This window comes from Pyrus communis, chromosome 7 (genome assembly GCF_041283825.1).
Source record: "Pyrus communis isolate YQ-2024b chromosome 7, ASM4128382v1, whole genome shotgun sequence".
In the NCBI taxonomy this organism is placed as follows: Eukaryota; Viridiplantae; Streptophyta; class Magnoliopsida; order Rosales; family Rosaceae; genus Pyrus; species Pyrus communis.
In genome coordinates, this window is record NC_142571.1 from 26,468,683 (window position 1) to 26,486,804 (window position 18,122).

The 18,122-nt window shown below is 39.8% G+C and overlaps 3 protein-coding genes and 1 pseudogene across 6 annotated transcripts; 3 read left to right on the top strand and 1 right to left on the bottom strand.

Annotated features, from left to right (window-relative positions):
* The first annotated feature begins 5,270 nt into the window (after positions 1-5,270).
* Positions 5,271-9,316, top strand: LOC137733475 (UDP-xylose transporter 3). 3 transcript variants are annotated; one of them, XM_068472624.2, is made up of 9 exons: positions 5,272-5,467; positions 5,561-5,753; positions 6,297-6,444; positions 7,024-7,208; positions 7,324-7,391; positions 7,643-7,775; positions 8,222-8,383; positions 8,463-8,735; positions 8,864-9,316. In XM_068472624.2, exons 3-9 carry the CDS (start codon positions 6,324-6,326, stop codon positions 8,978-8,980), a joined length of 1,059 nt encoding a protein of 352 aa, XP_068328725.2. In that variant the 5' UTR covers positions 5,272-5,467; positions 5,561-5,753; positions 6,297-6,323; the 3' UTR covers positions 8,981-9,316. The 3 variants fall into 3 exon arrangements, with proteins under 3 accessions (XP_088552863.1, XP_068328725.2, XP_068328726.2); XM_088696737.1 differs by having other exon boundaries at positions 5,271-5,753; XM_068472625.2 differs by lacking the exon at positions 5,272-5,467 and having other exon boundaries at positions 5,726-5,899.
* A 710-nt stretch (positions 9,317-10,026) lies between these two features.
* Positions 10,027-12,668, top strand: LOC137735716 (superoxide dismutase [Mn], mitochondrial). Its single transcript, XM_068475160.2, has 6 exons — positions 10,027-10,412; positions 10,795-10,841; positions 10,930-11,055; positions 11,164-11,220; positions 11,659-11,736; positions 12,355-12,668. The coding sequence occupies exons 1-6, from the start codon at positions 10,115-10,117 to the stop codon at positions 12,445-12,447; spliced, it is 699 nt and encodes a 232-aa protein (XP_068331261.2). The 5' UTR covers positions 10,027-10,114; the 3' UTR covers positions 12,448-12,668.
* Positions 12,669-13,122: 454 nt separating this feature from the next.
* On the top strand, positions 13,123-14,889 carry LOC137735572 (small ribosomal subunit protein eS26y). Its single transcript, XM_068475001.2, has 5 exons — positions 13,123-13,281; positions 13,372-13,464; positions 13,576-13,660; positions 13,805-13,938; positions 14,620-14,889. Exons 1-5 carry the CDS (start codon positions 13,279-13,281, stop codon positions 14,692-14,694), a joined length of 390 nt encoding a protein of 129 aa, XP_068331102.1. The 5' UTR covers positions 13,123-13,278; the 3' UTR covers positions 14,695-14,889.
* Positions 14,890-15,057: 168 nt separating this feature from the next.
* Positions 15,058-18,102, bottom strand: LOC137735571 (tRNA (guanine(26)-N(2))-dimethyltransferase-like; annotated as a pseudogene). The gene is made up of 6 exons (XR_015964147.1): positions 17,573-18,102; positions 17,121-17,324; positions 16,924-17,023; positions 16,289-16,480; positions 16,128-16,190; positions 15,058-15,461 (listed from the first exon to the last, which is right to left on the bottom strand). The product of XR_015964147.1 is annotated as a tRNA (guanine(26)-N(2))-dimethyltransferase-like (transcript).
* Positions 18,103-18,122: the final 20 nt, after the last annotated feature.

An 18,122-nucleotide genomic window follows, 5' to 3' on the forward strand; every position in this document is an offset into this window, starting at 1 on the left:
TAGTAAATATGAATTAAAAATTTCAAAAAAAAATTGGATTTCAAAAAAAAAAAAAAAAAATATGTGACTTAGTGCAAAACCGCATTTAACACATTATCATTCCTATACTACTTAGTTCATGCTAAACCAATCTACTTTTGTCCTTTAAGTTAATCCAGTTCAAAATAGTACGGTGCAACAAACGCACCCTAAACACTCAAGTAAGCATCAAAATCACCATCGCAATTCCATGCAACCACACCGACCCTCTTTAACCAATTTCCTCATCCATTACAAAACCAATTGAACTTATTTTTCAAAGTCAATGATCTAAAAACAAATTCTAACCTAACTTATGGTGCCAAGATAATTATTATCATTCGATAATTGTTTAGCAAATACAAGTTTCACAAGTTGTTATGAGTTTCTAAACACATGTACAATCCAAAAGTTCAGGATTTAATAACCTTAAGGATGTATTTTTGGAAAACAACCGATCATCAAGATAACATTCAAATAGGAAAAATTAAAAAAAAAAAATACTCACAATCCTCAGCTGAGCTACTTACTTGTTGATCTTGTTGAATTATTTCCCAAGGCTCTCGAGCTCTTCTTCCGACTGCGAGAGTGCGAGTGCGCGTGTGACTATAGATTGAAGTTTGGAATCGAAAAAAGTTGGAATCCATAAATTATGCAATTGAAGGGAAGAACTAAAGTCTAATTCAAATCGAAAACCCACATTGAAATCCATAAATTATGTAATCCAGAAATTATAAAATTATGCAATTGAAATTCAGAAATTATGTAATTGAAGGGAAGAACTACAAACACACAAGAAATTATGTAAAATATGGGAAGGACTAGGTTTATATTTGGCAGGTTTAAGCATCAATTAACATCAGAGGTTAAAGAATTCACCTGAATTGGCAACGGCGATGGAGTGTTAGTGGTCGCGACGGCGGTGATGTCATCGAGGATGAGAGAAGGAGAATCGAGAAGATGGGTGGTGCGGGTGCCTGGGTTCTCTAAGTCTGGGATGTCGTTGAGGACTCGAGGAGGACAATCGAGGTTGCTGGGCCGTCGTGGTGGTTTCCAAGGCAAAGACTCGTGATGGCGATGATGTCGGGGTGTTGGAGGAGATGACTGACGCCGAGAGAGAATCGAGTTCGAATACAGTCCAGCGACATTGTGAGTCTGTGACAGAGTCGAGCTCGACTGCTAGAGGATGAGACCTAGGTATTAACGATTCAAATTAGATGGTAGCTTACTCTTCAATCTCGTTCGTGCATTGCAATCACAAATGGGTCGGTTTGGGGCCCATTTTTCTATACATTTGGACCCGCCCCACCCCTTAAATTTCAAAGCCCCACCCCGTTTCTCTTTTGATAAAATTGGAACCGGCCCTTATCTGCCCTGAACCTTGATTACCCGCCCCGACCCACGGTTCCCATACCCGTTTGCCCACCCCTACTTTGGTCTGCTCAGGATTCTTTGCTGGGACACCTATCCAATTGAGTAACGACAAAAACAGGGTACCAAAAGAAATTTGGAAAAATATATCTGTAAATTTTTAATCGAGGTCTCAAAACTCAAGTACTTGGTACGTGGATGAGACAAAAGTAGCGAGACGGATGCACTCGTCTTACATTTGGTATGCCAATTTATCTGTCACGCACTGTTTCGTGGAACAGATTTTAGTCAACTTTTGTACCACCCTCCCTCTAGAACTACTTGTTCCAACCAACGGAACACAAAATTATAACTTTTGGACAACAATACCCCTCATATTTTTCATTAATTTCACTATTTACCCTTTCTCATGTAGCCTCATCTTCCTCATCTATCACAAACCCTGCAACCTAGGCTAACCCAATCCCAATAAACCCATCCGAACCCAACCCCACTTTCCTCTCGCCACATTCCTCCTCCTTGCTTATCCCACGACGAGACCGTCGCCCTTCATCGCCAAAACCTCAAGACCACCCACTCGCAGGACGTGGCCGACGCTGTCGCTCAAGGAATGGGACAACGAGGATTAGGCGGAAGATGTGAGGGATGACGTTGGACTAATCGACGGTGCTCATGTAAGGTTGAACTCGTCAGAGTGGATGGATACAATTGTCATTTAATCCTTTGTTCCATTATGGCATGTGTGTACACCAAACGTAGCATGAAACCTCCTTTCCGTTTGGTATGCAAACGGTACCTCACTGAATAGTGTTAACAAATTCAAAAAATTTATTTTAAATTTTATGGTCTTTATTAATCATATTTTTAGTCACCTAACACAAACTAAAAGCCGAATTGTTCAATCTGCTGACTCGTGACGCCAAATCCGAAAGAGAATCTGAATTTGTAACTTTTTAGGCACTACGTTTTTCAAATCTACAAAATTCTAAATGCCATAAAGTTTGGATATTTGGCCGTACCGTAGTAGACAATTAGACATAAAATATTTATTTTTCAATACAAATGAACATGCAACAACTATTAACAAAACAATTTATATTCTAATCCACCCTTCACCATGAAATTCTTTGCAAAGAGAGCGAGACTCCCAACAGGGAAAATGACATTGGCCAAGTTTTCTATGTTTGTGATATGGTCGCACATATAATTTAGAGGTCGCTGATTTTAGGGGTGGGTTCAAAAAATTGACAATCGAAAAAAATCAAAAACCAAACTGAACCAAAGCCAAAAAAAATCGAACCGAAAAAAAATCAAACCGAAACTGTTAAACCGAACCCAACCAAATATGGTTTGGTTTCTAGGATTCAGAAACCGAACCGAACCAAAGTTTTATAAATAATTATAAATTAATATTTTTATTACTAAAACGGTTGTCAATTAGAAAAAATGGGAGGTTTTGATTTAAGGGTTTCTAACCATTGGCTGTGCATCTGATGAATCCTGACAAGTAGGTGCTTCTCCTTTCGCTGCAGCAGTCTGAAGAAAGTTAAATTTTATGAACAAAGCAAGGAATAATTAGAATATATATTCAAGAATACATGAAAGAATCCAAAAATTATACAGATAAATACGTTATTTCAGAAAGCATCAATCTTATTTGTTTAACTTAAGGCTTCAACACCATTACAACTAACCTGTGCATTAATGTATAAGCACCTTTGCTACTGCAATATAAATTTATGAGACAAGAATAAATCCGTGCAATGTAAATTTAAAGTTCGGATTTTGTTATGTTTATTTTAGGTGTGGAAGACTTGAAGTGTGATTGTGTTGGAGATGTTAAAATTTTATATTTCAATTTATTTTATTTTTTTGAAAAAAAAAACCGAAACCGAACCGAACAAAACTGAACCAAAACAAAACCGAACCCAAAAAAAAAAAAGAACCAAACCGAAATTTTGATTTGGTTTCGGTTTTGGCAAAAAACCAAACTGTTTTGAACCGAATCCAACCCTTGTGACATCCCACATCACCCAGGGGAGTGATCCTTATATGTATATTCCCATCTCTACTTAGCACGAGGCTTTTTGGGAGCTCACTGGCTTCGGGTTTCGGGTTTCGTAGGAACTCCGAAGTTAAGCGAGAAGAGGGCTAGAGCAATCCCATGATGGGTGACCCACTAGGAAGTTACTCGTGAGTTCCCAAAAGCAAAACCATGAGGAAATGGTAAGCCCAAAGCGGACAATATCGTGCTACGGTAGTGGAGGGGGCCCGGGAAGTGATCCGCCCCGGGCCGGGATGGGACAATTTGGTATCAGAGCCTAACCCTGGCCGCGTGTGTGCCGACGAGGACGTCGGGCCCCTAAGGGGGGTGGATTGTGACATCCCACATCGCCCAGGGAAGTGATCCTTAAATATATATTCTCATCCCTACCTAGCACGATGCCTTTTGGGAGCTCACTGGCTTCGGGTTCCGTAGGAACTCCGAAGTTAAGCGAGAAGGGGGCTAGAGCAATCCCATGATGGGTGACCCACTGGGAAGTTGCTCATGAGTTCCCAAAAACAAAATCGTGAGGGAATGGTAAGCCCAAAGCGGACAATATCGTGCTATGGTGGTCGAGCGGGCCCGGGAAGTGGTCCTGCCTGGGCCGGGATGTGACAATTTGGTATCAGAGCCTAACCCTGGTTGCGTGTGTGCCGACGAGGACGTCGGGCCCCTAAGGGGGGTGGATTGTGACATCCCACATCACCCAGGGGAGTGATCCTTATATGTATATTCCCATCTCTACTTAGCACGAGGCCTTTTGGGAGTTCACTGGCTTCAGGTTTCGTAGGAACTCCGAAGTTAAGCGAGAAGAGGGCTAGAGCAATCCCATGATGGGTGACCCACTGGGAAGTTGCTCGTGAGTTCCCAAAAGCAAAACCGTGAGGGAATGGTAAGCCCAAAGCGGACAATATCGTGCTACGGTAGTGGAGCGGGCTCGGGAAGTGATCCGCCCCGGGCGAGGATGTGACAGCCCTAGCATATTCAGTCTCATTTTTTGTTTTTTATTTTTGGTTCAAGATTTCTATATAATATTCAAATAATTTTTTTTTAAGTCACCGCTTAACCATCATCTTTGAGTAAGATCATTTTTCCTCTAAATTCATTTCCCTTCCCTTTTCTCTCACTTTTCTTTTTGTCTTTCTCTCAAAAAATACAAAAAAATGTTGAGATTCTTTAATCGTAACCGTTCAAATAAGAAGATAAAAAGGAGAAAAAATAGGAGATAGGAGAATTAACCACCATTTCTAGTAGGGAGTAAGATTTTTTTTCGCCTAATAAGACAACACGAAATATTAGAATGATTTAATCGTGATCATTCAAATAAGGACCGGAAAAGAAAAAAGAGGTATTTGCCATTTTGCCCTCCGAACTTGCATAGAGCTGCTAATTTCTCCATGAACTTTAATTTTAGCCAATTATTCTCATGAACTTTTATAACTAGCCAATTTCCCCCTGAATTTTAATTTTAGCTAATTACCCATGACCTTTTATAACTAGCCAATTTCCTCTTGAATTTTAATTTTAACCGATTACCCCCTAAAATTTTATAAATAGCCAATTTCCCTCATAGTGTTTAGATTTTAAAATTATTCATCCAATTTTCATCTATCTAATCTTCCATTCTTATGCCCCCTACAATTATCATGTGCTGGCCGGATGATCAAAATAGATGGAAAATTGGATGAAAAATTTAAAATCTAGCATTAGAAGGAAATTGACTATATATAAAAATTTAAAGTGTAACCGGCTAAAATTAAAATTCAAAAAAAAAAAAAAAAAAGACTGATTATAAAGTTCAAGAAGAATTAAAATTCAAAAAAAAAATTGACAGGTCTATATACGTTTGTAGAGCAAATAAGCAAATATGCCAAGATGAAAATTACGAGGAAAGAGAATCCGTAGAATCTTTCGTACGTAACTCCCACCTAAGGCCAAAGCTTTTTTAATCGTCCGCGTCCTCTCTCATTCTCCAGCAAGAAAAGAGAAGGACAGAGACGCGAAAGCCACCGACCTCACTCACTTCTGTCAGCTGTCAGACCTCTCTCTCCATCTCTCCATCTCTTCATGTCTCTTACTCGTACAAATATCAATTTCGTATTTCTGATGTTCGACGCATATTGTTAGGTGCATCTCTCTCTAATCAGCCGACCCCAACAGTCCAATTCCACAAGCAAATCACAGAGACAGACAGCACAATTAACTGGGCTTTAACGTCCAATTGATCTCAGCCATCCATCAGATCTGAGACTCTGATCCCTTCCAAACAACTCACCTTCTGGTTCTCTGATTGCCCATTTATCGGTTTCTGTCACTCTCAGTGAGTTCACTTGCTATTCTTTATTATCTTTCTTCTGATTTATGGACAAAAATGATGAGTTTTTAAGATTCTGGGGGTTTTTGTGACTTAAGATCCATCAATATATGTTTGTTTGATTGCCCATCTATCATTTTTTGCCACTCTCAGTGAGTTCATTTCATTTTCCGCATTTTGTTTCTCATTTTATGGTAAAAAGATTGAATTTTTGAGATTTTGGGGTTGTTTAATTCTGTGATCCCCGCAAAACCCATTAATCTCTAGTTCTACGATTGCCCATTTCTCAAATTTTGCCACTCTTTGCGGGTTCACTTCATATTCTGCATAACATTTTATGTGTCATTTCATAGAAAAAAGATTTAATTGTTATGATTACGGGGTTGTTTGAGACTGCGATCCCCTCTAAACCCATTAATCTCTGTTTCTATGATTGCCCATTTCGCAGTTTTTGCTACTCCCAGTGAGCTGACTGATATTCTGCAGTTTTTTTCTTCTCATTTATTCGAGAAAAAATGATTTTGAGTTTTTGGGGTTGTTTGTGGACAGGTTGAAGTTCGATCGGAGGCAAATAAGATGGGGGAAGGCGAGAGGTTTCAGCTGGGGACAGTGGGAGCGTTAACCCTCTCTGTGGTCTCATCGGTCTCCATTGTCATTTGCAACAAGGCCCTCATCAGTTCTTTGGGTTTCACTTTTGGTAAGCTTTTCACTTTTGGATAGTCTCCATTGTTGCCTTATTTTTTGTTGGTATTTCAAATTTTGGACCATGTGTTGTATTTCATTCAATGGTGATTTACTTGGGTTGCCTTCATTTTTTGGGATTTAAGTTTGGTAAGAATGATGAGTTTTGAAGGTTTCATGTGCAAAACAAATGAAATTGATGAAGTTGTTGCTATTGAACAATGAACTTAAGTAGAAACAAAAAATTAGAGCTTTTGAAACAATTGCAAGTGTATGTTCTGTTTTTAAAGGGTATGGTTGGGGTTATTGTCCGTGATTCCACACTTTATAGCTTTCGATTTGTAGTTTGACTTTGATGAGCATCAAAATATAATTCAACCAGTATACTGTACAGTAAGGAGATATAATTTGGGTTCTTAGCAATTCAAAACGGTCCCATTGGTAAATCCCACCACTTCATGTTCTCTTTTGAAGAGAAATTACGGGAATGCACTATTGTTAACATGCGATAGATAGTTGCCATTGTGTTAATGTTTACTTGGTCTATCAGAATTGGAAGTGATTACTGATTAGATTCTTATACATATTTGTGCAGCCACAACTTTGACAAGCTGGCATCTTTTAGTCACCTTTTGTTCCCTTCACGTGGCTTTAAAGATGAAATTCTTTGAACACAAACCCCTCGATCAAACGACTGTTACGGGGTTTGGCATTCTGAATGGAATCTCAATTGGACTGTTAAATCTGAGCCTGGGCTTCAATTCGGTTGGCTTTTATCAGGTATATTTATTTCCTTCAATTGGATTTTGACTATGTAGCTTCTCTAAAACGTTGGCGTTTCAGCATTTTTCTAAATATTAGAATTCTGAAATCCTCTATTGTTCTTGCATTCTAGATGACTAAGCTGGCAATCATCCCTTGCACTGTACTATTGGAGACCCTTTTCCTCGCGAAGAAATTCAGGTTTAGCCTCCTTTTGACTAAGATGCTGATTTACTGATCCGTTCAAGCATATCCAAAATTTTAAACTAGTTACAGAGCCAATTGTTTTCCAATGTTACCTATATATAATCATGTTATTTGATATATTATGTGTTTTTATTCTTACCTCTTTTAGTCTGAAACATTGATTAATCCATAATCTTATATTCTGATTTCCTTACCTATAGACTATACTCGTTCTCATATTATCTTTACTTTAATTCTTATTGCAGTAGGAGCATTCAGATTGCCCTCCTTATTCTCCTCATTGGTGTTGGGATTGCAACAGTCACTGATGTTCAACTTAATGCTCTTGGAAGTATCTTGTCTCTTCTTGCAGTTATTACAACATGCGTTGCTCAAATTGTATCCTCAATAGAGTTTTCTTTTTTGACCGGTATCTGTGTCTAGTTTGTGCTATAATATAAATCATTGATACATGCGCCACTGCAAAATTAAAGAAATAAAATACTTGGACTTAAGAATTCTTGAATAATATTGTCTAATGTCATCGATGCATGGTCTCTGAACCACTTCTGAATTTGACTGCATTAGGCAAAAAGTTGCATGTATGTTCCTTATCAGTAAAAGAATTCACCAGTACTTCCTGTATATGTTGTTTCCGTCTAGTAAAACATATTTAACGTACGCGATAGAAGCTGTTCAGGTCTCGCAGTTCATATTGCTGAATACTTTCCATTAGAAAGAGCTGACGGGAACGCCCTTGTTAAGGTCTTTTTGAGAGGTCTTAGTAGGAGGCTATATTGTAGTTTCACCTGTCTGATTTTGTTTCCTTGACTAGTTTCTTTCAGATGACCAATACCATCCAGAAGAAGTTTAAGGTTTCTTCAACGCAACTCCTGTATCAATCATGTCCATATCAGTCAGGAACTTTATTAATCACTGGCCCGTTTCTGGATTGGTTCTTGACGAATCAAAATGTATTTGCTTTCAAGTATACAAATCAAGTGCTGGTGAGAATTTGAACAGTTTGTCTTTTTCCCGCTTTTCTTTCGAAGAATTACGGATTGTGTTCTCTCTCTGATTTTGCAGGTTTTCATAATTATGTCCTGCCTGATCTCCGTCTCGGTAAATTTTAGCACATTTCTTGTAATTGGAAAGACATCTCCTGTCACCTATCAAGTTCTTGGACATCTAAAGACATGCCTTGTGCTGGCATTTGGTTATATTTTGCTTCATGATCCATTTGACTGGAGGAACATCCTCGGAATTTTCGTCGCACTTGCTGGGATGGTTTTATATTCATACTTTTGCACTCGTGAGGGTCAGAAAAAGGTTGCTGAAGAAGCAACGCAGCCATCACAGGTTTTAACCCAGTTTCCTTAATCTCTGTAATTGCACGACGTACTTTCTAGATATTGAATCGTTCTTTTTAATCGTTGAGCAACGAAGTTATCTGTGAAATCCTCTCTTTTCGTTTGAAATGGTTTCAGGCAGGGGAAGGTGAGTCGGATCCTCTAGTGGCCGTGGAAACTGGAAGCGGGGTAGGAACTGATTCCGCTCCCCAAATTGGCCCTGTATGGAAGTCGAACAAAGATTTGCATGCGTGATGGCAACCACTCAGTCGTCCATTTGCACACCTGATAGCTCTAATAGCAGCATATAGAGCTGTTAGAGAGCAATGACAATATTATTGGTGTAAAATTTCTTCACCCTTCTGTCTCCGGTTCGAACGGGTGTCGGTCCCGCCCTTACTTCGTTCGTGTTCGTGTTCGTGTTGATTACGAATTACATTAAGTTGATACATCGAAAATTAGTTAAAGTGAGGGATGCATATAATATAATGGAACATTGTTACTAATCCTAAGGTGCCAAGAGAAAATGGTTCAATTTTGTACGCATTTGTGTTTTTAAGGAATTTTTAGATGATTAGGTCTTCCAACAAATACACTCCACGCTGTTCGCAAATCTATTTTCTTGCATTTTACTCTCTCGCATTTTATTTTCTTGCAATAGGAGTATCAGTTCGTTTGCGTTGATGCGATTCACCTTCCCATACATCTCATCACATTAACCCCTAAATCTATTCCGCTGCACTTTCACAAACAATGCCTTTCTAATGTCCTTCGTGGCACCGGAACCCTCAACTGAGACACGTTCGTTCCTTGGTCTTCAATCGCATTGAAAGAAGTCAAATCAAGCGCAACCAAAATCACCAACTTCTCTTTACTTGCTCGACCTTAGGCCACAAATTGGCATGCCCGCAACACAAGCTAAAAGAACCGAGAGATCCCTAAATCCTTGACTTAGTAGCCGAGATCGATTTTGAGACCAATAGTCGAACCTAAAACTACTTAGTCGTGTTACTAATGAGATAGGGTTTGAATGCAAAAGAAATTCATCTTTGAATCAAACATAAAGGGTGCCAAAGTAAATAATTTGTAGATTAGTTAGTTACGAACATTGATTCTGATGTACAAATTCAATCCTTCCACAACCCCGATACCGCCTCCATTAAAAATAAAATAAAAAACTTAAGGCAGGAGTTGTTGGATTAAGCCCACAAAATAATGAGAAGCCCAATCCGTTTCATTTGATGATGGATCTCAAATAGGCCCAATATATCTGGCCCATACCACAGATTTGCCCCTACCAACTCCAACAAGTCTCACTCTCGCTCGTCACATTTCTCTCACCTTCTCTCTCACTCTCTCTCCTCTCAGTTCATCGCAAGCAGCATTTCCATGGCTCTCCGATCTCTCGTGGCCAGGAAAGCCCTCCGATCAGGGTTCCAGAGCGAGCCCAGAATCCTCGCCCGTTCTCGCGGCCTGCAGACCTTCTCGCTCCCCGACCTTCCCTACGACTATGGCGCTCTGGAGCCTGCGATCAGCGGCGAGATCATGGAGCTCCACCACAAAAAGCACCACCAGGCTTACGTCACCAACTACAACAAAGCTCTCGAGCAGCTCCACGACGCCATCGGCAAGGGCGACGCTACTGCCGTTGTTAAGTTGCAGAGCGCCATCAAGTTCAATGGCGGAGGTCAAACATCTCTCTCTGTATCTCTGCTATTTTTTTTTTGTAATTATTTATTTGTTTCATTTTCAGATTAGGAACTTTTGTCTAAATTTGTTAAGAAAAAAACTTAAATTAATTAAAATGTTCAAATATTTTGTTGAATTATAATTGTTTGTTGAAGTAAATTGATATTAGAAGTAGCAATTAAATTAGGTAGCATTGTGTTAGTTTTCCCATAATTAGGCTGCTACTGATACTAATTACCGTGATCGAAAGTGCTGATTTAATTGTTTGGTTTCAAGTTCTTGGATGTCTTGTTCATCTCAGGATTTAGCTTATTTGCATTCATCCTGCAGCCCGGAAGATAATCTAATCTTAACAAAAAGGAATTTCCTTTTTCTCGCAGGTCATGTCAACCACTCGATTTTCTGGAAGAATCTGACTCCGATTAGTGTAAGTTCATAATTCTATATTCCTCTATCTTACAAGCTTGTTTTTAAACATTCGTCTGTCTAATACTGTAATGCTTTATTTATGGCAGCAAGGTGGAGGTGAGTCCCCTCATAGCAACCTGGGCTGGGCCATTGACATGAGTTTTGGTTCTTTTGATGCATTGGTGCAAAAGATCAACACAGAAGGCGCTGCGTTGCAGGGTTCTGGATGGGTGGTAAGTTTTGCATCTTGTTGATTTTACAGTATTTGTCCCATGTCATTCAACTACGTGCTTCAATCGATATTCAACCTGTTCACATGCTTGTTTGATCTTTCTTGGCAGTGGCTTGCTTTAGACAAAGAGTTAAAGAAACTTGTGGTTGAAACCACTGCAAATCAGGTAAACCCCAAAATTCTACTTCAATACTTAACATTACTTGTAGCGATATTCAAATTGTACAAATCCCTCCTGCCTGTTGTTTTTCATTGATAACAACGATAGCCTCTCAGCACAATGTAGTCTAGACTCCTCATTATTAGTTCCTTACGGAATGGTATATCTTCTTTCTGGTAATCATGTAGGCTACTGTTGGCTGTTGATTATGACGGTTAGACTTAATCTGAAACTTTAGCTCCAGCATAGAACTCATGCTGAAGATTTTTTGTTTTCTTGTTACCCCATCTCAAGGATTGTTCAACGTTAAGGACTTTAGGATTTACAAAGGTTTCTGTTCTGCATCTCTTTGTCCAAATAACTCGTAGTAGTTAACTGATATGCAGCATGCAATTAGGTTTTTGTTTCATCTGAATATTCTTTAATTTGAGTAACTTGTTACAGGACCCATTGGTTACTAAAGGAGCATCTTTGGTTCCATTGCTTGGTATTGACGTTTGGGAGCATGCGTACTACTTACAGGTAAATTTGAGCAAAGTCGATTTGCATCATCTATATTTTCATAACATGTATATCCTTTAATTATTTTCACTTATCAGTTTGTAAGTGTAGTATATAAGAGTCAATACAGATTGATACACTCTCTTAATTGCCCAATTGGTGAGCCTTGGAAGTCTAAGATACTGTTTATCTTCAGGAGTACAGGTGGATTAGGTAGGAGGGTTGTTAAAACTCTTTGTGAAGGACAAGTCAGTTTTTGCTCCTTGGAGTTGAATTGTTTATGGGGGATAGGTCTTTCCGTGTGGTGAAGTTTATAGTTAGGTTCTCTTTCAGACACAAAGGAAGTGACACCGTTCTTGTTTTCCTATAATGTCTGGTGTCTGTACACAGCCTCCATCCTTTTCTGTCAGCACTTGAATTAGCATCTGAAGTGCCACGGAGACCTCAAACAAGCTTATCGTTTATTCAATTTAAAACCGTCATCACTTTTTACCATGTCCAACGATGAATTTTTCCAGAATACATGTCAGATGTATTTGCTCCTGTTAGCTGTCTGTATTATTACATTCTTGCTATCCTCTTCGCGTATCATTTGATATGAAATTATGAATTAAGATGCATCTGTTATTCATGTTGCAGTACAAGAATGTGAGACCAGAGTATCTGAAGAACATATGGAAAGTCATCAACTGGAAGTATGCCAGTGAAGTGTACGAGAAAGAAAGCACTTAAGCCGAACAAGGTGGCCGCATTTGCATCTGGTTGAGTACATGAAAAATAAAACGACCAACGTGACAAATGAGGACGCTTATTTAATCACGGATGAATGAAAACCAGATTAGCGTATGAACTTGCGTACTTATTTAATCTCTGTTTTTTGAAGTTTAAGTATTTGGTGGTTTGATACAATAAGCTATGTCGTTGGAGCTTTTGTCTATATTTTCTGGCCGAAATTTGCTTCTTGTTATGATTGAGGGGTTTCCAGTTGGTTTATGATGAACGGAAAATGATTTTCGCACTTTCTTTTTCTTGCCACGCACAAGAGGAAGAGTGCATAAGAAGAAAACAGGCGTAAAACCTAAAGTTATATTAAAATTATAGGAAAATAACCAAAAATAAAGAGCTTCAAATTTCAACTCATCTCAACCAAAGATATTGACATCCAAGTACATAAAACTCGAAACTTTTCACTTCCAAGTTTCAAGTGATTAAGAATATTATTGTACCGTAATATTCGTGTCCGATCCTTTGGATGATAACAGCTCTGATTTTCGTAAGTTCTTTTTTTACTTCTTCCCAACTTAATATTAAATCCTGTTTCTAATTAGAAGTTATAGGGATCAAAACGTAACTAAACAAAAAAATTGGGGGCGCGATTACAAATGTGCAATAAACGAAGGGGCGGTTTGTCGGGCTAGGGCGCCAGGGCGCGCTCCATATAAAACAGAAGCCTTGCCGACGCCACTCACATTCTGGCTTCTTCTGCAGCAGCGAGTAAAACCCTACATACTCCATTGCCGACGGCCGCTGAGCTTTCAGATCTCCTCCCTCTCCCGGAACACCATGGTCAGATCTCCGCCCTAAACGCCGCGTTTTATCCATCTCGCCGTCCACCGTTTCCTTTCGCTTAATTTTCTTTTTTTTTTTTCTCTGCAGACTTTCAAGCGCAGAAATGGAGGTCGCAACAAGCACGGCCGTGGACACGTCAAGTTCATCCGCTGCTCCAACTGCGGCAAGTGCTGCCCTAAGGTATGCATACACACACAAATGTGTACATTTATACGTCTGTATATCTATACGTATTCGAATCGTATGAATACGTGATTGATTGCGTTTAATTTTGCATTGGCGATGAACTAGGACAAGGCCATCAAGAGATTCTTGGTGAGGAACATCGTCGAGCAGGCCGCGGTGAGAGATGTTCAGGAAGCCTGTGTCTATGAGCGTAAGTCCCAATTTACCCTCGCATTTCTCTGTTTTTTCTTAATTTGGTGTTGATTTATTGGTTTTTTTTTTTTTTTTGTTCGAGTGTTGCGGTGATCGGTTAAATGTGTAAATGCTTGGATTTGTTTTTGTTTGTGTTGTGTAGAATACACTCTGCCTAAGCTGTATGCCAAGATGCAGTACTGTGTTTCCTGTGCAATTCACTCTCACGTTGTGAGGGTGCGATCCCGCACCAACAGGAGGAACCGCGAGCCGCCACAGCGATTCATCAGACGCAGGGTGAGTTCACATTTTCGATTTCTAGATTTTGGATGTTTGTTATACTATGTAACACTGCTCATTGATTCATTGCTTGTACTGCGTCTTGTTCAGTTATTCCCAAAACCAATTTCAAACATAAACATCCCAAATAACCCATGGAACGAGCTTCAAGCAGCTCCTTTTCCTACATGGAAATAGGACCCGACAAAAGTTTGCTAATTGATCGTTTGTTTGCTTATTCATTCATTGATGGCAGTGTAACGAATGATTGGAAATTATTTTAGCTTCGTTAAGGCCAGAACTTCAACCCCTGTTAGATTTGTGGTGTTACTATAAATAATTTAATCATGTAGAATTTAGGTTTATCTCATCAAGGTTTTTTTGGAACACCCTTCTATCTCGGTTGGCTGGTTTGGAACTGTATGTTCATGGCTGTACTGTTAGTATACTTCAATATGCTTTTCCGCAGCCGATTTTTAAGGCTTTCTTAGCAGCATGGGTTTTGTCATATATTTGTTTTACGTGGCTGCCTTTTTCATTCATATTGTGTGTTGCTGGACATTTCAAGTTCCTTGCATGCTTTTGGTTCGCACTTGGCATGTACACGTTAGCTCAATGTCTATGGAGGCTAATGGCCGATGCTTACAGTATTGATACGTTATTCTAGTTTACCTGATATTCTTATATTTGGATTTTCAGGATGATGCCCCAAGGCCCGGCCAGCCTGGTCAAGCTCCCCGACCTGCTGGAGCTGGTGTTCCTGCTCGTACTTGATTTGAGCATATCAATCCTTCCATTATGCGATGGATGTTTACCGGTCGCTACACAATCTTCTGGACTGAGTTGTGTAGGACTTTTTTGTTATTCTCGCGTTATTGTTCAGACGTTTTGAGGATTAAACCACAATGTTTATGGATGTTTTTTTCTTATGATAATGAAATCCTGGATGACGTAATGTCCAATTTTGAATCCCGTTGCGCGTCTTAAGTAAGGTTATATACCATTTTTGTTTATGGTCAGTTCTACAATCGCAGGTTTATACGGTAATGCAAAATCGTTGCATACAAGGTTTCGACTTTACAAGGTTTCGACTACATGGATGTGACTTTGGAGTTGTCGTTCTCCCCAACAAACCGATTCTCACATGTAACAATTTGTTCATTTACGATCAGTGTTTGTTAGACCATTGCTCTATTGGAACCTTGCAATGTTGTCATGAGTTATCGACTACTGAAAAGTGTCGAAACCATTTGTTTCATGCTCAGAGAAACGAAGTTTAAAGCTTTCAGACTCTTAATATGTTACACTGGTAGTTGCTCGCGCGTAGTTTAAAGCTTTCTTCTCTCGTTGAGCAACACCACCTCGCGCATAGTTGCTCGCACACAACAAAATTAGACCCTAGTGGAAGTGCAATGCGTCTGGAAACTCGTCTTCTCATTCAGCGCTGACGAAGTTGCTTGGCAATTCTAACGCAGTCTTCCATTGGACAATTCGTCTTGATTGCATTGGATTCAATGTGACCGACTCACAGCATATCCCTCCTGCAGGAAACCCAGCGTAAGAGATTAAGTCTCTCGGGTCGAACAAAAAAAAACGTCAGGACTTGAAACTTTGCTCAGGAGTCTTCCCTGCAGTCCAATAACAACTCACACCAACAGCCTGCTAAACTCAATGCCATTGAAACTTTGCTCAATTGGGCCTCGCATAATTCTAGGACAAAATGTTTTTATTCGACTCTAAATATGTACAACTCTTGATGCACACGATCTCGCCCTTCATGCATGCTGTCAAACATGTAACTAATACCCAACAAGTCTCGAGCGTGCACTTGCACTTATAACTGCCCTATCTAAGTTTTTCTCTTTCCAAGTGCCAAACATGCAAAATCATACCCAACAAGTGTCCAACATGCATTTGTAACTGACTAGGCTAGGCTGTCTTACTCAAGTTTCTCTCCGTCCAATTGGCAAACATGCAAACCATAACCACCAAGTTTCCACCCACCATGCACTACAAATCAAACTTAACGAGTGTCCAACATGCATTTGTAACTGACCAGACAGTCTTACTCAAGTTTCTCTCCCTGCAATTGGCAAACATGCAAAGCCATACCTAACAAGTGTCCATCATGCACTGATACTCAACAGCTCCTAAAACTCCAAGTGGAAAACATGCACTCATATGCCAAAGTGAGTAGTGAAAATTACCTCTTGAAGGGCGAACACCACGGCTCTCAGCGACGGAGAATTTACTTTTGCGCAGCTTGCCACCTGGTACAGTAAAAACAGAAAACCCATAATTTTTCACCAGATTAATAACTTCTTGGAACAAAATAAGAGTGGTAAAAAGTTTTTGACTGAGGGAGAACCTCGTCCAACTTAATGTAGCCAAAGGGTAATTTTGGGTCACTCTCTGCCACCATTTGGTTCAAAAGTTTGTCCAAATCAGTTCCTGTTTCACTGCCTGCCCATCCCCACTGATCCGCCAAACTTAACATTTCTGTAATGTAAGCAGTGTCATGCAAGGGCCCTGTCCAGAGAGGGCCAGAAACAACTAGTGCCTTGGAAAACAAGAAAACACCGAAACAAGCCTTCGTTTAAGATTTAGAGTAAATTTGGAACATTGATCCTTAATCTATGACCGAATTATAACTTTAGTCGTTAAACAAAAAAAAATAATTGAAATTCGTATCGAAATTTGATAAAATGTGAAGTATTAGTTCTTGACGCCAGTCCATGAATTATTTCCTCCAAACTTAAGCACGTGACAGACATGTATGTAAAGAGGCACACGCCCTATTCCTCAACTTACTCCTTAAAAGGGATTCACATGCTTAATTTTGGCCGGAATCCTTTTCGTGACCGTAGTTCAACTAAAGCTACAATTGAATCATATTTCAGACCAAAACAAATGTTCAAGATTAATCTTTCTTAGTGAAAAGAAAGAACAAAAACTTGGGAAGTCAAGAAAAATGAAATCATACGACCAAACATCTCCTAATACCTTTGAGTCACTGCAGGGGCAACTGATCCGACCAAGTTCAGCCCATGAGTACTCTTTAGAACTTCTACAGCTATTGCAGTAACTGATGAAACCATAATATCTGTCGGACAAAGTACAACAATCGGTCAGCACCAACACAAGAGGCCTACAAAATCACACAGCTTTCAGGAACATACAAAATCATACAACCCCTTTACTTGTTATCCGGAAGCTTTCCACGATTGACTTGGAGCATTACTCTGAAAATAGGTCCATGATATGAATAGTATGTAAACAATGGAGTCACTCGATGTCCCAGCACAGAAGCTTCCCGTACGGCTCCTCCGATAAGCATTCGTAAACCGAGCTCATTCGAGTATGGCATCGGCTGAACATAAGAAAGTTCTGTAAACAAGAGCAAAACATATCAGAATTGTCTGCAACAAACCAATAAATCCTTCAATGCGTAAAGTTTTAAACTTTTCATTCAACTGGAGAACTACATTTGATTACGATATCAAATTCGAACCCATCAATGTGAAATGCAAGTAGTGTTGCAATATCAATTGGTAAGAAATGAACAAATTACTGTATAAAGCATCAAACTTTAAAGGAATCATAGAGAATTGAAACAACCATTTTGCTTGATATCAGATTTGACACTCACTGTTGAGGCCGGTGACCGCCGGACGAGAACTCATCAGTCGAAGTAACATACAGCAAACATTCAATTTCAAAGCATTAAACACCGACCTCAAAAACGACGAATCACTCCAAAACGAATCAATATCAATCAAATCAAAGAAATCCCTATTCAGATAACACTCCGTCATGATCCGATTTGCATCCGTAAGCGACACCGCCCATCTTGCTTCGTCCCCGGAACCACTCTCCACCTGCGACAAGTTCTCCGTGATAACTTTCCTGTTCTCATCATTCGCGTCATTTGCCAAAACAAAATCGGCCTCCGCCTCGACGAGGTACGGGACGGACCGAATGCCGCAGCCGCACAGTGCATCGAGAACTCGCAATTTGCCCTTGGACTTCTTGTACAGCGCGGCAGCGAGCACGCCGAGGTCACGGCCGGTGGCACTTTCGTGGCGGAAGAAGGTCCCGCCGACGTCGAACTTAAGATCCCTCTCAGTCTGGAACTCCAATTCGCAAACGGAATCGAGAGTTGTCTTTGAATTGGAGTTTGAATATTGGGTTGCGACGGGGAA

Excerpts from the sequence above, each read along its gene's own strand:
- LOC137733475 (XM_088696737.1), top strand. The coding sequence starts at position 6,324 with ATGGGGGAAGGCGAGAGGTTTCAGCTGGGGACAGTGGGAGCGTTAACC. Across the intron at positions 6,445-7,023 it reads TTCTTTGGGTTTCACTTTTG|CCACAACTTTGACAAGCTGG; the intron begins GTAAGCTTTTCA and ends ATATTTGTGCAG. Across the intron at positions 8,384-8,462 it reads AGTATACAAATCAAGTGCTG|GTTTTCATAATTATGTCCTG; the intron begins GTGAGAATTTGA and ends CTGATTTTGCAG.
- LOC137735716 (XM_068475160.2), top strand. The coding sequence starts at position 10,115 with ATGGCTCTCCGATCTCTCGTGGCCAGGAAAGCCCTCCGATCAGGGTTC. Across the intron at positions 11,056-11,163 it reads TGCAGGGTTCTGGATGGGTG|TGGCTTGCTTTAGACAAAGA; the intron begins GTAAGTTTTGCA and ends CTTTCTTGGCAG. Across the intron at positions 11,221-11,658 it reads TTGAAACCACTGCAAATCAG|GACCCATTGGTTACTAAAGG; the intron begins GTAAACCCCAAA and ends AACTTGTTACAG.
- LOC137735572 (XM_068475001.2), top strand. Across the intron at positions 13,465-13,575 it reads GCGGCAAGTGCTGCCCTAAG|GACAAGGCCATCAAGAGATT; the intron begins GTATGCATACAC and ends GCGATGAACTAG. Across the intron at positions 13,939-14,619 it reads AGCGATTCATCAGACGCAGG|GATGATGCCCCAAGGCCCGG; the intron begins GTGAGTTCACAT and ends TTGGATTTTCAG.